We start from the raw sequence: 19,900 nt of genomic DNA on the forward strand, positions 1-19,900 counted from the left end.
TTTGCGATGCACATATCTTTGAAACCTAATGCACACCTTCCCATCCTTAAATGAACCTTTGTCAAAGTCCAGGCTGATAGATCCTGACTGCCTTTTTAAAATAGACATAAAAATAGTTTCCTTCAATAACTGTATGAATTAGTGATATGTTGCTATGTACTGACCAAAGAGACATTGTTTTGCATTACCACTGTGAAGCAGGTCAAGACTTGTTTTCTTAGTCACATGCTACATTTTTGCAAACCTCTTTTCAGATGTACAAACGCATACATCCACACACATTTTTTTAACAGTGAAACTATGTAAATTGCTCCACCTCCAAGGGAAATTTTACCCACAGCAGCCAAGTAAGGAAAAGTTGAAAAATGGGATTTTGCCAGCAACTCGTCTTGAGTGTTGTAAGTTCTTGGAAATCAAGCAGTCCAACTAGAAAACAATCCAGACTAGTGCTTCTGCATACTTTAAACAGCATCGAGGCATTTAAGCTCCAACAGACAGGAATCTCCAAGGACTTGAAGGGAAAGTAAACACCAATCTGTTATCACAAAGGCTTAGCTGAGGTATTTCATGTTGCCAAATGAATTCATTCATCACAGATTATGAACTAGTTTTACACAGTTATCAGTGAGTCCCAGGGCGTACGTTTTATTTCATTGCTGAAGGGAACATAGACTGTAAAAATAATGGATGTAGCTTCCGTGACGTCACCCATTGCTTTGTGGAGCCCTGTTTTGAAGCTTCTAGCGTTTCGGCCGTCGCCATCATGGCTGTTTGGTGCTAGAAGTGACCATATCTGAGTGAAAGGGTGGAGATGTGGAGAAGCCAAGGACACTATCAGCAAACAACCTGTCACTCAAAGTGGCCCTGTCCTTAATTATGTGTAACTTTGAGCCAAAATTCACCCCCACAGTTGTCATGAATGGGGAAATCTGTCATAGAGACCAAAACTGTTCTTTGTAGCAGGCTATAAACATGTTTATTCTGCTGTGAAGTTGGGCATTTTAACATGGTGGTCAATGGGGACTGATCGGTTTCTGGAGCCAGCCAGCCAATGGATGTTCAAAGAACTGCACTTTTCAGCACTTCCATTTTGGCTTCATTATTCAGCCCTGGAGGCTGTCATCTGGGGGGTTTAGGGGTCATCCACCACTTCATTTCCTGCATTCAGATGAATATTCCCGCACTTAAGGTAAATCGGATTTATAAACCGGATTCTGATTGTCTGACCTCCTTAGTACAGAAGGTAGTTGGCTGCATCCTTTAAAGCCTTCATCCTAGTTAACACTTTGTCCAGGCTCTCCTGGCAATCAAAAAACAGTCATTGTCTAGAAACTCTTGTTTTGTATTTTTACCTGTTAATACATCAGTGTAGTTGGCTAACACCACCCACGCTCATTTCCAGCTTTTTATTTCTTTTTCTCTTGTAGGAACACTGCACACACAGGACTTGATTTTGATGCCTGGTGAAGACTCGTGCACAAGTCTGATTCATAAATCAGCAGGATGATTTATGAGCTGACAGGTGGTGACTTCACTGTAGAGAACGTCGAGCTGCACCGTCATAAATCTGCAGGACCATCACGGGCAACACTCCGCCACCTCATGTCAATGCTGCAAGTACGACAAGTTACACTGTAGCAGGCGTTTCATCAGAAACTAGTGCTGTTTGATGTGCTGTTTGATGTTTCCTATGCATTTGTTGTAGTGACTTCTACAGCTTTCTTTAAGTATACATACTTACTCATAAATATCTCTGTTTTCTATTTTCACACTTACGGTATATCACTGTATTTTGTTGTATTATTACAAACAAAATCTCCTACCTGTTTCCATTTGTAATTTGTCATTTTACCACATTAAACAGATTCAGAAATTTGCTCTTGAAGACCTGCATGAGATGAAAATATATTTTCCAGTGAATTCCTTTAGACTGTGGTCTAATTTAGAGTAACTATTTACATGGGCAGATTATGAGACAATGGGGCCCTGGGCAAAGGCATGCAAGAGACCCTTAAACATCTATCTGCTGCTTTGTGTCTCTTTGTGTCATTTTGTTAGTTTATTTGTTGAGATCCCCCATTAGTTGGACCCTAAAGCAAAGACGGTCTTTCTGAGGTCCACATTTAGAAACACACTTTTAACCTTACCATATTTGAAACCATGCATTAAACATTACAGTCAACAAAAATGGCAAACAAAAGACATTAATTATGAACTATGAACATAAATTATGTCTCTTTGTGGTCATTTTGTTTCTGGCTGTAGTTGCTTTGTGTCTTTTCTGCAGCATCTACTGTAGTTGTGTAGCTCAGTGTTTCTTTGCTGTCATTTTGAGTTTCCTCCTGGTTAGTACCAATGGTGGATTAAGTACCTGAAAGCCAAAATTTAGTAAAAGTATAGATATCTCACCAGAAAATTACTTTGGTAGGAGATAAAGTCACCTGTTAGAAAACATTAATTGAGGACACGTCTTAAAATATCTGATATTTTCTGTACTTAAACATCAAAAGTAATTTTATGATATTAAATTTAATATTAATTCATTTAATATTAATTTTAAGTATTGAAAGTAAAATGTACAAGTTGATGCTGTTAATAAAAAAGCAAGCAGTCTGAGTTTTAAAAAAATTACAAGGTTTATTTCTTCTTAACATGTACACCACCTTAAAAAGTGAGCCTACTTTAACTAGGGAAATAATGAGGTTGTCCTCACAACTTGAATGATGTAAAGAATAAAATCCAGTTTTTCATTCCCTCCTATTCCTTCATTTATTCATCCGTCCCTTCGTCTCTCCATTCCTACCCTATTTTGTAGTAAGCGACAAAGATGCTAAAAGTAAAAGCGAAAGTTGACAGAAATATAAAAACTTAAGTAACGTTAAGTTACGCCTAAGTATTATTACTTTTGAGTAATCCATCCATTTCTATTTTCCATGTTTTAATGCAGTTGTTTTGGCTCTTCTCTGAAACTTACTGCCACCATGCTCCACATTTTTTATTCCAGCACATGACAGAAAACCATCAAAGATAAGCAAAGGGGAAAAGATATACTGCAACAGACACAGAGATGGAAGCATACCGCCAACCCCCATTTTTAAAACAGAGGAAGGAAGGAAGAGGCTGGCAAAGTGTATAAAGAAAGACTGTGTTGTGTGTCTTTCTTTTTCACCAGCCAGTTCACACTGAACACAGTCAATTAACAGTCTCTTTGAAATCAGTGAAGCGTCTGTGTGCTGTCTGAGACAGGTGATACCTGACAAATAAATAAGTAAATGCACACACATGGATAAAGAGGCCACCCATGCTACTGACTCATGCAGAACTGTTTGACAGACAGTAGAGGCAGCCTCCGCAAAAGCAAAGCAGTGAAAAAAAAAATCTGCCTCCAGGCAAGAAAGACGTGTAAAAATTACTACACTCCCTGTGCCAATGTATGAGTCTTTCCCAACAGCTTACGCTGCATTCACTTTTTATGAGGAAGTGCAATGTTAAGATTCAATGTCTCATGGATGTCTTCTTTTAAATCTGGTAGTGTTGCTGATACATTCAAGGGCAACTAACAACAACACTAACTAACATAGCTTGACATAATCTGGGAGCCAGTGAGTAAAATAGGTGGATTATGTTTAGTTTTAAAAAAAAAAAAAAAAAAGTCCTATTATTTTTTTAAATTTTTATTCTATTTACTCTTTTATAAATGTGCCTTAGACGTGCCTTACACACAGTATGTTTATAGTATCTAGCCTGTGGGAGTGAAACAAAGTGGGGGTGGGAACACAGGGATATATGTAGGTGCTGGGAAACTGTTGTGTGAATTTGCAATATTTATTTATCTTTCTTTATCTTTTCTTTCCTGTTTTGTTTTTTAATAATTTCTTCTTTAACATACTTTTACTATCTGTTATTATATGTACGTATTACTCTAGTTGTCATGGTTTAGGTTTCTGTAGACATTTTTTCCTCAAGGAAACAATAAAATTCAACATCTCAGGTTGCAGTCAGAAACACGTGGAAAGAAAACCCAGACACAAATATACAAATTCTATGTTTTATTTCTACCTTGTAACAGAGACAATTTGTGATTAATTCAAAAACAAACAAAATAAAAAATACTGTTAATTTCTGTCGTTTCTTTTTATTTGAATTGTAACAATCTAATCATTTCATATCTACCCAGCGACAGTGCATGGTGCAAAACATCCCTGATTGATTAAAAAATCCTACACTAATAAGCTTGCAGTATCTAGCGTTAAATTTGTCAGTAAAAACAATATTAAACAAAAAAGACCAGATTCTTAGAGGTAAAAACAACAGTAAATATAGAGTAACAAAACATGTCGTAAGCAGAGGTTTGTACAGCTATGGAGATGGAAATTAAAGTGGCCTTTATTGGACCTTTTATTCAGAAGACAGAGATCTACAAGTTCCATAATGTTTATATTATCTCTTACAGGAACCACTTCATTGTTTTGCATTGTTGAGGACACGATATACCCTTTGGACACAGTCTCCACAAGATCATAGCGCTCAAGCTTTAACTTTTTTCTATTATCCTAAAAGACTGAAAAACATTTCTGTACATTTTCAGATCTCTTTCTACATCATATCAACCAAATGAAAATGACAGATCACTATAACACTGTTCCCCACCAGCATGTTGGGCTCAGCTCATTTCAGTTTGGCCACCTTAAAATGTGAGCAAAGACTGCAAGTTATGACGTGTGAATATCCTGTAATAATGATTATTGATGTATTTTTCTTAGTAAATGAATATAAATGATTTCCTCATATATTCCCATTTATTTAAATTTATATTTCACTTCCTGAGTTGATCTTACTGGATGTGAATTGATCATGAGCACACAATGAGGTCCAATGATTTTTTTTTTCTTTTTTTCCGCCTGCCCTCTCCTACACAGTATCTGATGCAGTTAGTTGCACTGTATGTAATTTATTAGAAAGCAGGCAGAATTTTGGATAAAGCTTACTTACACTGATTTGATTAAAAAAAGAAAAAAAACCCATTTATTTTCTGAGGTACTGAGTTGAAAACCTCTTGCTGAGATAATGGAGGGAGGACGGTGGTGCAGGGTGACAGCTGAATTCCAGCCTCCCCACCCTCTGCTTAAGTATGTGCTGATGCACTGCACTTAACTCGACCAATATTTACTGCCTTAGCAATGTGAAGAGCTGCATGTGTTCATACTTGGACAGAGGGCTGAAGAATGAGGACAGGCAGCAGACAAATCAAGCCAGACACACTGATTATGTAATCGGGGGAAAGCGTGTTTGGGGTTATTAGAAATGGGCAGTGAGAAAACCTGAAACACTGTGGAAAGAAATATTTTTTCACCAGTTGCAACAGCCTGTGGACTGCGTTCACTGGGGACACCCTGTTTGCCAACATAATGCACGGTAAAGGAAATGCAAAATGGCCCATAGGTGACATTACTGTATGTGTTTTGTGGAGATTGGTCTTTTTTTTAAAAAAAAAAAAAAAAAAAAAGGGGTCCATATAAAAGAGCAAAAAATGTCTTTTTGGATGTGAATCCAGTCAGGGTGACTGTGTTCTTTGAGGGTTCACAGTTGTCACAGGATCTACTTTAATAGTCTTTTAAAAGTGATTTATTTCACTCTATGGCTCTTTATGCTTATTTCAACAGCAGGCTGCCAAAACAAAGCAACTCAGAAAGATGACTGCCGTCACAAGCGATGCAAGCACTTCTAAATTCTTGCCGATATATTTTACATAGCACAATCTAAGAAGCATACAAAAATTATTGACTAATTGCTGTACAGTGGTAGCTGTTCACCTAGTAATTACCTGAACGTTAAGGTAGATTCACTGGGACTTTGCTATACATGATTACCTTGAGTGTATTATCTGTTTGTCTCACAGTAAAACAATGAGTTTGTGCTCAGATTCTCCATCAAGGACAGCTGTCAGACATGTGGTCTATTACTCATTTCCATCCAAACAGAGCTGTCTTTAGTGCTCGTGTTCCTCGCTGTAGCCTGCATGCAACCCTCAGTCAGTGTGGGTTTAGATTTAAAGAAGCCCACTCTTTGTTTCATGACGGGCTCAAGTGATCTTGTCTAGAGCACTTGGAACCAGAAAGTTTAGAGCAATGATTCACCGTGCATCTCCCTTTAAGAGTATTCGCCTTTGATCACAGAAGAATGTGGAAAACCTTCAACCCACTTTCTCTATCGAGTATGCAGTGTTAAAGTTCAATACAGATTAAATGCCAGCTAAATAGTGGTATCTACTTGTGCAACATATCGACGGCACATGGTGATACAGTATTATGTGTGAGGATTATTGAACAACACAAGCTCAGTGACAGAGCCATTCACTTCCTGTTCCTGCAAGTATCCCTGCTAAGCTTCGTTAACGTGTACTTCATAATCATCCAACTTCATTATAAAAAATAGACATTTTGCATTGAAGGGATTCCTAATCAAATATCTATTTTTTGTGATACAAACAGGTAACCTCTGGTTCTGAGAGCAGCTTTTGGCTGTCCTCGCTTACAGTCACCTAACATCTTCTTTGGCTAAATCACACTGAAGCAACACATGAGATGCCCCTTTCTAAGTATAAACTGGGCTAAAATGACACTTTCCAGCTTTTACATTTTAGTGAGTCCCTCCTATAAGACATCTCTTTGCGCTGCTGTATTGCCAATTCAAGCTTTCACACTTAAAAGAAAAAGCGCAGCCACGGTGCACGGCAAAGGTCGCTGACAAACATGACAAAGCAATGGCAAACACAAAGTGATGATGGCATGATTCAAATAAATGGTTATTTTTATTCATCTTCAGCTTTCAGTGAACTAAAAACAAAAACAAGAAAAGGAAAAGAAATCAAACCATGTTGATTTCATGTATCTACAAAAAAACCTTCACATCCATGACTGTTCTTAAATCATTGGCTTTCAAAAAGGAAGAGAGAAAAAAATATTTTATTGTGAATCCATTTGATTCAGGGATTCACCTGCACATACTGTATATCCGCCTGTGTGCCCAATGTGTGTGTGTGTGTGCGTGTGTGTGTGTATGTGTGCGCGTGTGGTATGTGCCGTTACCGTTTGACAGTGCAAACCCCCCCATCCGTCCGCCCCCTCCCCACCCATCACACAGACATACACACAGACCTCCGAAACAGGATGTACAAAAGCTTGTGTTTAGCATTAAACAGTGCAGGGCCTTAACATAAACAGCAAAGGCTCCTCTTTCTCTCTGCCCCTTCCCCTCCTCCCCTGCACCCAAGTTGGAAATTACATCACAGATGGGCACAAAGCCATCTCTATAAAATGACAGGAGAACAGAACAGAGGGTACAGGAGGAAGAAAATAAAAACATACATACAGAATACAGCAATTCCCTCTGTATCATTCTCACTTTTTTTTCTTTTTACACACTCTCAAAAGTGCACGCAAACAGCCAAACAGTTAAAAAATAGTTTTCGAGCGAGAAGAAACATGATTGAACCCTGGACACTTGTCTGCTTTGTTGCCGTTTGGTGACGAGGGAGAAACAAGTTTGGGAGGTAGAGGAAAAAAGAGCGTTGGGCGGACGGGGAGGGTGGGTGGCAGGTTGTGGGAGGGGGGTCCAGCGGCTGTTATTTCTTGGCCTTGGCGGCCTTGGCTGAATTTCGTGGGGGGGTGACTGGCCTCCCAGATCCCATTCCTGCCCCTCCGCCATAAGGATACAATTTCTTGTCTGCTGGCTTCAGAATCTGTGGGAAATAAAAAGAAATTCTTATTTAGTTTGGTCGACACAACCTTGGTAATGAGTGACAATAGAAACCCATCTGACTTTTTTCTAATCATGGTCATTCTAATTCTAACTTTGGTCATATGTGTTGGAGTCAAAATGCTATTTCCCCAAACCCTTCTAAAACCTTTTTCAGAACCCCCCTGAAACATGATCTGAAATAGGTTACTGCACGGTGTTGCTGCTACATATAAACCTGTGTACTTGGTTCTGAAAGTCACACAATAATGCAAACAAATTATTGAGTTGGCGGTTGTCCAGCAACTCCGCAAAGTTCCTGTTTCTGAGTGTGGTGGTTTTGAAGAGGGTGATTTAACAGCTTCAGTTTCGGATCATTAAGGGCTGTCTTTTTTAACAGAAACCGTAATTTTTACATCACAGAAAAAAGGAGTCTCTGCTTTTTGTTTTGTGAGTTAGTTTGTGCTATAGTGTGACTTTCAGAACCGAACTAAAGAGGCGTCCACAGCAGTTCACTGCTTACATTCTGTGCCCTGGTACTCCTGTCTGCTTCTCCAAACTTGAGGTGTGGAAACCACATCTACTGTGAGTAATACACTGTGGATCTACAAATGTGTTTATACAGTACAAATGTATTATAATGAATCTCAGTGTGTCTTCACCTGTTAAAATAAAGGTTTAATAATAATAATAATAATAAATTAGCACCATCTTCCACCTCGCACTGTCAGCGAAGGGCAATGTGGGAGAAGTGCATCTGCGCTGTAACCTACGTCACTGCTTTTTGCTAATAGCTGTGTGGGAGTTTCCATTTCAAAGAACACAGATGGACCCACCCTTTAATGCCCCGTAATGTATACGTTTTGTTTGACACTGGTCACAACAAAACTCATGTAGCAAAAACATACAGCAGATACAAATCTGTTTCATCACAAAATAAAAAGTACAAACGCAGGCTCTGTTTTACACACCTGGAAGGAGCACATGAGTGTCTCATCCACACTCATCATGGCACCGGCATTGTCAAACTCTCCACAGTAGTTGGGAGCAGAGAATAAGGTGACGAGTTGCCTCTTTGCAAAAAACTCATAACCGTCTTCTACCACCTGAGGAAAAAAAATACCACAGTCAATACCACAGACAATAAAACAGAAGCAAGAAAATGAACAAGTCAGTCAATGACTTGCTTGTTGGTATAAGTCCAAGCAACACAGATTCAGATTTTCAACTAATCTTTCTATCTTGAAATGAATCTTTGATGTTGTTTAGCTTAAATCTAAAGAACTGAAATAAATACTGGTACACTACTATTTCTGTCATAAGCAACGAAAGAGGACAAATGCACGTCCCACAGCCTCAGCTGGCAGGGGCACAAGGCCTCCTGGCTAAACATTACCTGATGTGCCCTGCATATTAGGTCCATGTCGTGTTTGTGCAAAAATTTGGCCACCACATCTGCCCCGAATGTGAAGGAGACACCACGGTCGTTTTCACCCCAGCCCAGCACATCTTTGTCTGGGTCTGCCCACAGCAGGTCGCACAACAAACCCTGATCAGGCACGTCTGTGGGTCGCATTACTCTGCGGATCTGCTCCATAGACTGAAGATCAGGAGAGAGGCCTGGAAAGAAACCATGCACCAAGCTTAGTCTGGTTCTTATTATCTAATATGCATCACTTCATGTTCATAACACCTTATATTAACAACGCCTACCTCCATGACAGCAAAAGATTTTTTCATCTACGATGGCAGCCACAGGTAAACAGTTGAAGCAGTCTGTGAAGGTCTTCCACAGTTTAATGTTATACCGTCGCTTACCTGCCAACAACACAGGAGACATGAGAATTTAGTGCAACAGCTAAGAGAAAAGATTTAGCATTTTTCCAATGTACAAAAGCACTCTGCACTTACACTCATCATAAAAACCGTAGATTCGATTAATAGAAGCGCATTCGTGGTTCCCACGCAGCAAGAAAAAATTCTCTGGATATTTGATCTTGTAGGCTAGAAGCAGGCAGATAGTCTCCAGTGACTGCTTCCCTCTGTCTACATAGTCACCCAGGAACAGGTAGTTGCTTTCTGGGGGGAAGCCTCCATATTCAAACAGCCGGAGCAGATCATAGTACTGGCCATGGACATCACCTGCAGAGGGCAGCAGAGGAGTGCAATCAAAACACCACACTTACGCTGATACTGGGTGCTTATCAACTGATACAACCGGCAATTACAGATGAGCAAACTGTCTACCAAATCATGAGCAAAACCTCAGGTGATCATCTTCTCTTGCATCAGTCAGTCTGAGGTGTAACATCTTAGACTTTATGGTATTTTAAACTTGGTCGTGATGCATTATTGACGCTCATTAAAACTCACCACAGATTTTGAGGGGTGCCTCTAGTTCAAGCAGGATTGGCTGGCTCAGAAAGATTTCACGGGACTTCAGGCAAAGGCCACGGATCTCACTCTCTGTCAGCTGGACATTCTTCCCTGGTCGAGAGCCCTTGACTGAAAAAAAGGGAGAAAAAGGGGACAGATATTTATGAAGGATGAAGTAACACCACAAAGACACACCTGTGCTCGGGCCTGTAAGAAAGTCTGAATGAAGAAGGGCATTAGGCACAGCAATAAGACGTGATCCTCAGATTTTAAGCCAGACCATCAGACTGGGAAGTAAACACCTCCCACCAGCCACAAGCTGGCAAATTCTGTTAGTAGACTGGTCTTACAGCCACTTCAGCAGGTAACCACGTTATTCAGAGGTCATATTATACATTGCACACCAAGTTTTGGAGAACATAAGTTTCTAATACTAGATACATTTTTAACAAACCACAAAACAAGATGAGTCTGTGCAGCATGCCGCATCTGAGAAAACCTGATCAGTGGAAACTAGCCTGACATTGTCAGCCTCAAAGGCCTGTCTTTCTGTTTAGGTGGCAGTTCAGACCCAAGCTAGGAGAAAGCATGAAACCCACATCCCCCTTCTAGCCAATATAGCTACTGCAAAGACATTGCAAACACGTAATTAGGACTCACTTAATATGCACTGTTAGGAAACAAAGAATGACACACCATGGACTGTAATAACACTGTTCCACATATAAAATAAAGGACAAGAAACAGGTTGTAATATATAATTAAATCAACTATAAACTGTACTTATCATGTAATAATGAAGATAACATTCTGTTTCTGGCATCCGGCTACTTTCACGGATGCAATCTTAAGAATTCAGCAGGTTTGTCAAGTCTCTCCTTGTCATGCTTTTTCACACTTACCACACACTCTAAATGGAGCCAAACACAAATCATGATAAAGCCTTGAACAAGAACCCTGCTTATTTTCCTGACAAATTATGCCTTACATTCACACATGTTGTCATGGCTCTAATGCTAGAAAAGGTAGGAGTGAGATGTGAATGACAGCAAGAGAGAAATATCTCTTGGAAAAAGGAGCTGGTAGTCTCGCAGACATTCTCAAATTTTAATTACACTGAAGAACTACTTAGTTTGGCAGAAGACTGAGGATTTGTTATCAATAAAATATTGCATTTTTTGTTGCTGTGTTTGCCAGGTATATGTAGTAACCATCTTATAAATAATTATACAACAGTTAGTTCCGGCCCTGCAATCTGATTGGTCGAGAGACAGTAAAACCGTGATGATATTGGAGTACAACATCACGGTTTTTTCACTGTGTATGTATCACTCCGCCTCACAGCTGATTGCAATCAACAATCAAATCAAAACTGACGGTTAGTGTCAGTTAGGTCAGCAGTTGCGTTGTAGGCTAATTAATTCATCCACTGTCAAACAGCCAAAAATATGGATTTATTTTCTAAAATAAGTTTTGAACTGAACTATGAATGGTCATCAGAGGAAGATGAGGGAGAGGAGAAGCTGAATCCATCTGAGCACACATCCAGGTTTGTCAGTGTTTCATCAGCGGAGCTCAATGACTTGGAGAAAAGCAACATACTGTCAGATCAGAAGGCAGAGTCGGCTGTGCCTGTGAAGCGACAGTCCACCATGCAGTCACCAGAGACGTATTTCACCGGCTGCACAATTAATGGAAATGTGCAGATAAATGTGTATAAAGAGTAAGTGCCTGGCGCACCATGTTTGCGTTACATAGCAACGGTGACAGCGGAGTCCTGAGGGAACTATTTTTGTTGGCGGAAGACAAATAAAATGCTTAAATTATCTATTTTGTCCTCATTTTTCAACATTTCTTAATCAGCCTTGCTTATTTAATTGTTGAACTGTTGTATAAGGCCTGCGGCCTCGTGCCTACGACCGAATCACAGCCGTGACGATATCACAGTACAACATCACTCCCTCTCGTGTGATATTGCTTAAATATCGCTTAAATATCAAAGTATCACTACTGCTCAGTGGTGTGGTGGAGGGTATACACAGGTATACGGGGTATACCCACCTCATTTTCTCTGTGTTTATTTTATTACACACTGCCAGGTAAACGTTGTGAATGTGTTTAAATATTGTTTGAATATTTAATAATAAGTATCATGTTCAGTATTCAGATAAAATATTTGCACCGACAGGCCAGCTGTAGGCTGTGTACATGATGCCATGTGACTACATCTCAGGGACTGTGTGTCTGCTGCAGCCTTATGCAAGACTGCCCCTGATGGAGTTTGGAATTTGGTTTGTTTGTATCACTGACAGAATCAATCAGACCCCCATTCCTACATGTGCTGCTGCTTGATGCCAAAGCAGATCCCAACACAAACTGTACAATCCTACTAATGAGGAGTCTCATTTCCAACCAACAGACCGTATCACAGCCTACAGAACAGGTAATGTACATGAGGTGGAGAGACAGACCTGCCAGACAACTGTCTCAGTGACAATTTTTTTCAGGCTGGGGTGTGAACAGAGCACTCTCTTATATATATGTTTATGGGACTGACTTGACAGTTGTTAGGTGTTCACCAGTTAACACACCAATAAACGGACAACTGCTTCCACCTACAAGTGACAATCAAAGTGACGCAGATCAAGGGTGAATAATGATGGCAGAATTCCAGTTCTATTCAATCTAGATTTGTTTCGCAACATTAGGTCTTGTAATTGTCCTTCCTTCTTCCTGCAAGATTCGGAAGCACAGGCAAAAATTAAGATACCAATTACTCATGGTAGTTGTCCAACCCATAAACAAGATATTCCAGTTCAACACTAACAAAAAAACAACCCCCACTTTCACACTGTAACTATGCAACACTAACCTAAAACATATTTCAAATGTACCCTACTTCCTTCATTGGAAATCTGTTTAACCTCATCACAAGGTGGCTACACACTTTTATAAAATCAAATGAAGACTTTTTAAGACCTAAACAAAGAAAAAAATGAATGCCATTTCCACTGCACAACAAACATTGACAGAGGTGTGGTATATGTAGCCATCCATCCAATAAAAAGAATAAATGCAGATAAGACACCTCAGTACAGAGGACGAGAGCTGAAAGTTACTAAGTTATTAAAATGTTAGAAAATGAAAGTTAATCAATAAAACAAATTCCCAAAAGGTGTCTGGAACCCAAAGATATGTCTTCAAACTACTCTGACCAACAATTAAAAAAGAAGTCAATATAATTTACAGCAACATGTGTGCAACAGGTAAAAATATCAAATACACATACTGGAGGAACTGCAAGTTAACAATTTTGTTTTGATCGCAATGCTCAGTTTTTATTGAACTTTTATAGAGAGGTGTTAGATTTTATGATCACTTTCGATGCTGTAGTTTGGGGCAGACAAAATTATAAAAACACCCTTCAGTGCAACGCCACACAATTCCTCACCAGTGTAAACCACGACCTCCACCTCTTTAAAACAGCTGCAACAAAAACTGAACATTATTTCATGACAGTGGCATTTATTGCAGGACTTATAAACTTGCAACTGAGTGTAGACCTACCACACCATTTTAATGGCATGTTACATGGTGAGCTGGGTTCCAGCCTGGCATTTTAGCAGTGAAGTTACACAATAAAATAGGCCACACTTACTGTTTACTATTAAATAAAACACACTTTTAAACAAAATTTACTTTTAACTCATCGTTTCATGTGTAAATCAGTAAATCACTATTAAGTAAATTAAAAGTAGTAGTAGCGTTCTGATCTGATAACAGGCTTTCTTTGCTTGACATAACCTTAAATCTATCTAATAAATCCTCAGCTGGGGAGTGGCGAATAGTGAAGGGAGTAAGAAAATGTTCCCGTCTCATTGGTGGTCAGGAAACACTTGGTCTGGCTCTACCAGTCTGTAATCCGACAAGAGCTGACGATGTAGTGGTGCTGAATCTTTTCCAGAGGTGTCAGTGCTTATCTGTTTTTATATGGAACTGCTTTAACTCCCATTGTCACAAGTTTAAAAGCTTTGCAGCACATCTTGCAAGTCACCTCCAAATCGCAACCTCCTACAGCTGACCATTCCTGGTACTTTTCATCTAAGAGCCAAATTTCTTCAAACTTTGCCCAACTGTGACAAGCAAATCCACAAAAATAATAGGAATAAAATAAACAAACAGTAATAAAACATATACTGCTTAGTAGATGCAGTAATACAGGGTGGTTTGATGTGGTATTCTTATATGTCTCAGATAGTGAGTGTCATCTCAAAATCCAAGACCTCTTACAAGTAAAAATAAGACTTTAAAAAATTTTACGACCTTAAATTTCTAGAACCAAATGTAATACTTTAAGGACTTTTGAGAAGGACCTGCGGCCACCCTGCATGAAGCAAAGTTTGACTAAAATGATTACACTACCAGAGCCAGTCACCAGAGCAGCATTCACACAAACAAGGATTCAGTCTCTATGTACAACATGCTGCTTCATTACACTTGCAGGTTTCCTTTGTGGTGAAAATGCTTTTATCTCCACGACAACTGTGAAGCAGGGAGCCGTCAATAACAGCGTGCACGAAAGAAACACTTGCGACTGATCAGACAGTTTCCGGTGATTGGTCAAGCAGTTTCCATGTGAATACAGAACCCTTGATTTCATGTACCAGAGAGAGTACTTCCAACACAAAACACCAGTTTTGCAAGTGATCAGATTAACTTGTGAAATACAAAGTCCTGATTTAATTTATTACAGTTATTATACAATTAATGACACTAAATTACTGAGATGGAGGATGATTTAATGACATGTAAACAGTTTGGGAATCGACATCTCACGACTTTCTGCAGGTTAACTAGATAAACTTTGATTGTCTGTATCACGGTGTTACTGAAAAATAATTGTCAAACTAACATTTGCTTGTATTTATACGAAACAGGTGAAGTGATCAAGTGTGTCCGAGCAACAAATCATAATTTGAGCAAATAACAAATGCCCTTCACTCCTTGTGAAATGTGATGACAAGCAGAGAACTTGGCACTTAATTACAGACCATCTCTCAGGAAAACAGATCCAGTTTTAGTAGTGCTTGCAAGGCACTTGGAGAGGGTGGGGGAGAGTCGAAATCAACAAATGGATGCACTATACTAAAGCAGAAACTAAAAGCAAGTGAAAAGTAGGTATAAATAAATACGGCAGTGCTGCTTGTCACTTTAAACCTGGATTACAGAAGGCTAAGCCCTGACAGAGCTTACTCCAAAGTTAGCCATATAGCCAGTGGGCAACAGCAAGTTTAAAAAGGGGTACAGACAAAAGGCTTTCCACTAGACTGATCAGGGGGCAGAAAACAAAGAGCTGGACCAGCACAACAGTAAAGCCACTGGGTTGCCGGGAGTGCTGGAATCAACAGTTGGTTTGGTCCTGCACTCCTGACTCAGTGCTGGGTGTTCTGACTGAGCTTATGTGATGTCACGCTCTCCAGACATGCTATTAGCAACACACACTCCCAGGGTTCACGTAGCTCTAGCTCTACACAAGTAATCCAATTGAAACTGCTCATTATCCAAACACATTTAATTGGCTTGGTCTCGAAACACAGTCAGCAAGCACGAGGGTTACCTTGGTGTCTCCAAAGGAGACTGAGCTGGTGTTGGATATACAGTAATTTATCAATCTTATGATGCAGCACCTATAAGGAGGCAAGTGTTCTTCACAAGTGTTGAACAGTGTAGACGAATACAATAGTAATGTTAACCGGCGAGTGGTTATTCTCAGCAATAAAACCACAAATGCAGGCAAAAAAAAGGTCAAGTGAGTTACATAAGAGGATATAAATACTGCCACTATCAGGCTTGTTTGTCTTCCCCTGCATTTGGCAGACAACCTTATCACAGCCCAAGTATAACAATCCATGTCCAAAACACAGCACAGCAGGCTGGGTCCACAGTCAAAGTCAAACTCCCAAGAGGCACATGCATATTTGCAAATAATTCCAATCACCTCCACCAGCTCAGCTTAGGCCGATCATGAAGGTCCTATATTTGCGAATGTACATAAACAGAAGGCTTACATCAAATTTGTGTTAGGCCCAAGAACATTTTCTGTACCCAAACTTTCACACCCAAAATATTTTCTGATACTGTGACTTAAGGCACAATTTTTATGAATCACATTTTGTTAAGGCCACAAGTCCCCCACCCAACATGCATGATGCTGCTCCTGGGAAACATGCACACAAATAAGTATGTACACCAACTGTTCCATAGGGGAAAAACACATCAGTGTGCAACAGCCCATTCCACACCCCATACCCTGTGTACTTGCTTCACAAGGGCAACTACAGAGGTCACAACATTATTTCTTGTGCTCTTTAGATGAACTGTACAGTTGGTTCTGAAGAGATTTATGCTTCTGTTTGATGTCCACAGGGCTCCTGTTACACAATCATCATGTGGATATGAAGATAAAACAGCCTTGTTTTCTGTCAGACACACACACACACACACACACACACACACACACACACACACACACACACACACACACTTCCAACCATAACAAATCTGTCTCCACACATTGGGCATAGGAGCAATAGTTCGTGTCAGATTTGTACAGCCAGTACAGATTACCAATCACTCCGAATCTGCCTACATAATGTTAAATGTTTCTTTTTTACAAAATCATACTGTTGTATTTTTTTTTAAAAACGTCAATCATTTAGGCACAAGATGCTTTACAGTTACAACATAAAAATTAATTATAGTGTCCTAATATAGGCTAGGTACTTACGTAAATGTTATTTTTCACCGGGAGCACACAAAATGAAAAAGAATGACGTAAGCAGTCTATATATTGCTTAAAATAAACACTGGTGGAGGAGCCTAGAGGGCCAAACAGCAGTTTCACACAGTATTACAGTGAGCTATGCCAATCAAAGCATCTTTGTTTGTACACCTCATTAACAAGTCACTCTGGGGAAGGTTGTGGCTGCAAATTGTAATCAGATCCTCAGCTGCAAAACAGAGCACAACAACAATCCACCCATGCAACTGACAAGCTCTGGTGGGAAAAGGGGGCTACAAATGGGGTTGAGAAAACTGTGTTTACAAGACTGTTCTTACAGTAAGCCAGTGTCAAAGAATGCAAACAGCAACAAGTCAAAGCAATCCCTTACTGCCATACTGCAAATAGCCACTTTCAAATCCCCCAACTAATAACAGTGATTACTCAAACAGGCTATTTCTCTTATTCTGAACTGAAAAACACGTAAGAAATCATTATCTCTTTTATGAAAAAGCTAATGCATCAAATATAATACACCCTAAGCCAATAATGGATGGTGTAAGGTGTCATTTGCGTAAAATATATGTGTGATGTGCCTTCTTTTTTGGTGGTACTTCACTCTCTCACGTCACCGATTTCCCTTTGATTTTCAGACAACACGGTAACAGTGTATTCTAATGAAAACAGAAATAGGCGGCTATAATAAAAATGCAATATGCACATATAACGTTGGCTAAACAATGTGTGAAGAGCAGGTTTGATTTGGCTAAGATTTTTCATCCATATCCAACCATCGGGCTGGAGAGCACAGGAACCTTAAGTAGGCTAACGCTTCTACAGCATACCTTTAACTTTGGCCGATTTACCTACTATATATTACCCATCCCACTACAAAGAAAATACACAATAGTGTAAATTAAGTACATTGCTACACAGTGGGTTTGATGCTCCTCACCTTCCAAGAGACGCTGAATTATAGAGTCGATGTTTAATTTGTCTGGCTCCGCCATTTTCTTTATTTTCTGACGTTCTCGGGCAGTCAAGACCTTGGTTTCCGTGTAGCACCTTAGGTTTAAAAAACAGAGAGCAAAAGAGACGGACACTGGTAATTAGTCATGGTGTACGTTTGAATTCACATGGGTTAGCTAGCGAGCGCCTCGCAATAGCTAATCGAGCAATGTTAGCAGAATCTAACAATGAATGAGCTTCTGCGAGCCTGAGCTAACCAAGCTAACTAGGTAGCTACTAGCCAAGTAACGTCAGCGCCCCATATAAACTAGCAGGAGCATGACTGAATGGCTAGTTAGCTAACGTTAGGTATGTAATATAACTTGTAATCAAACATAATGTCCCCGAACCTTGTCTTCGGTTTAACGGCAGTCCTCCTGGGTAAATAATGTATGAATAATTATCCTTTGAGCTCAATCTTGGCCCCTTTCCTTCGGTTTGTCCGGTTCCCTTCACTCTTCCCCCAGGAACTTTAAAAGAGGGCCGTGTCTACCGAAGAGGCTACGGTAACGTAAGAGGCTGAATCAAACGGAGCTCCGCACACGTTTCTCAGAAGATGATTGGTCCATCCTGGGGGAATCTCACATTTGATTGGACGCGTGTTGGGTCCGTCTTTTAAGCACCTCCCCCAGCCGTTTACAACAGTATCAATGGAGACTGAAGTGAGAGCTTAAAGTGCACCGCCAAGTGTTTAGAAATGGAACTGCAGCGTACACCTACACAAGCTTATACATCTGACCTTTTTTTTTGAAAATGGGCTTTATTTAGGCTATTTTTTCATTTTCATATATATATGTAATTTTAGTTAGACTAAATAATGCTGATTCAGTATACAGGAAACAGTATACAAATAGAACAACAACAAAAGAGCCAGGGGTATATCACACTAGACAAAAATATTATAAATCATAATTAGAATCACTTTTGTTGGATGCCTATGTGTTGGTATACATACAGGGGCGTAGCACCAAAGTCTGGTCCCTATGCCTAAGCAGTCTCTGTGGGCCCCCTACCCTTCCTCTCTGGGTCTATGTCTTTCTTATGCACCTTTTGAAACTTTATTTTTACAGTCAGTTTGCGTCCAGTCTTTTTCATTTACTTTTTTCTGTTTTGAAAGTTACCACAGTGTACATTAGTGCTCACGATTCCTAGTACAGGGGCAGACTAAACCATTTTGAGCCTTTAAAGGGTGAGAGGGTCCTCAGAGAGCTTTCACTATTTTTTTAAATACAAAGTTTAATCCTTCGACCAAATTACTCAGCCACATGTTGTTAAGTAATGGCACTAATTACTTAGAAATTTAAAAAAAAAAAAAAAAACTGCAAACAAAAACAACATTTTCATTCCAGGCTTTTCAGGGCCCCACTCCCAATAACTCCAGTTTCCCCCCACTACGATTCCCCTGGGTACAATGCAAGGAATTTGATTTGGTTTTTGGCATTGTACTTACACATAAACAGACATAACAGGAGGACAAATAAAGGCAAGATACAGACAGGACTATTATGCTCTCTTGCAGGCTATGTGAAAGAATAGCTGTTTATATAAGTATTATATAAATATATATAAAAAGCACCAATGGCCAACAATAGAAATACAATAAAAAAAGAAATGTCTGTGTGTTCTGTAGGTTTTAAACCATACAGTTGGTGTAAAGAAATAAGTACTAAATGAATATACATAGGCTGGGTGATTATGTACAGCATGTGCATGTACAGTATGCATGTTTATTTACTGTACAGCATGCTGGATTTACATTGACATTGACAGATTATGTAAAGTAAAAATATGATCTATAATATCGGGGCAGTGGATGTTTGGTGTTACAGGGTTATTGACAGTGTATGACTGATTTAATTGCTCATCAGAGTGATGGCCTTGAGAGAAACACAGACATTAAGTGTCTTGACAGCCTTTTTGTTAGCCGAGATATTAACCTGCCCACTTGAAGCTGAACACAGAGCAGCACCTGTACAGCCAAAGGAAATCTAACTTAAA

The 19,900-nt window shown here is 39.6% G+C and overlaps 1 protein-coding gene across 1 annotated transcript; it reads right to left on the reverse strand.

The window, feature by feature from the left end:
* Window positions 1-6,792: 6,792 nt before the first annotated feature.
* Window positions 6,793-18,411, reverse strand: ppp1caa (protein phosphatase 1, catalytic subunit, alpha isozyme a). Its single transcript, XM_049561465.1, has 8 exons — window positions 18,253-18,411; window positions 17,850-17,959; window positions 10,111-10,242; window positions 9,649-9,879; window positions 9,451-9,555; window positions 9,134-9,357; window positions 8,709-8,843; window positions 6,793-7,741 (listed from the first exon to the last, which is right to left on the reverse strand). Exons 2-8 carry the CDS (start codon window positions 17,902-17,904, stop codon window positions 7,625-7,627), a joined length of 999 nt encoding a protein of 332 aa, XP_049417422.1. The 5' UTR covers window positions 17,905-17,959; window positions 18,253-18,411; the 3' UTR covers window positions 6,793-7,624.
* Window positions 18,412-19,900: the final 1,489 nt, after the last annotated feature.

Source organism: Epinephelus fuscoguttatus, linkage group LG19 (assembly GCF_011397635.1).
Source record: "Epinephelus fuscoguttatus linkage group LG19, E.fuscoguttatus.final_Chr_v1".
In the NCBI taxonomy this organism is placed as follows: domain Eukaryota; kingdom Metazoa; phylum Chordata; class Actinopteri; order Perciformes; family Serranidae; genus Epinephelus; species Epinephelus fuscoguttatus.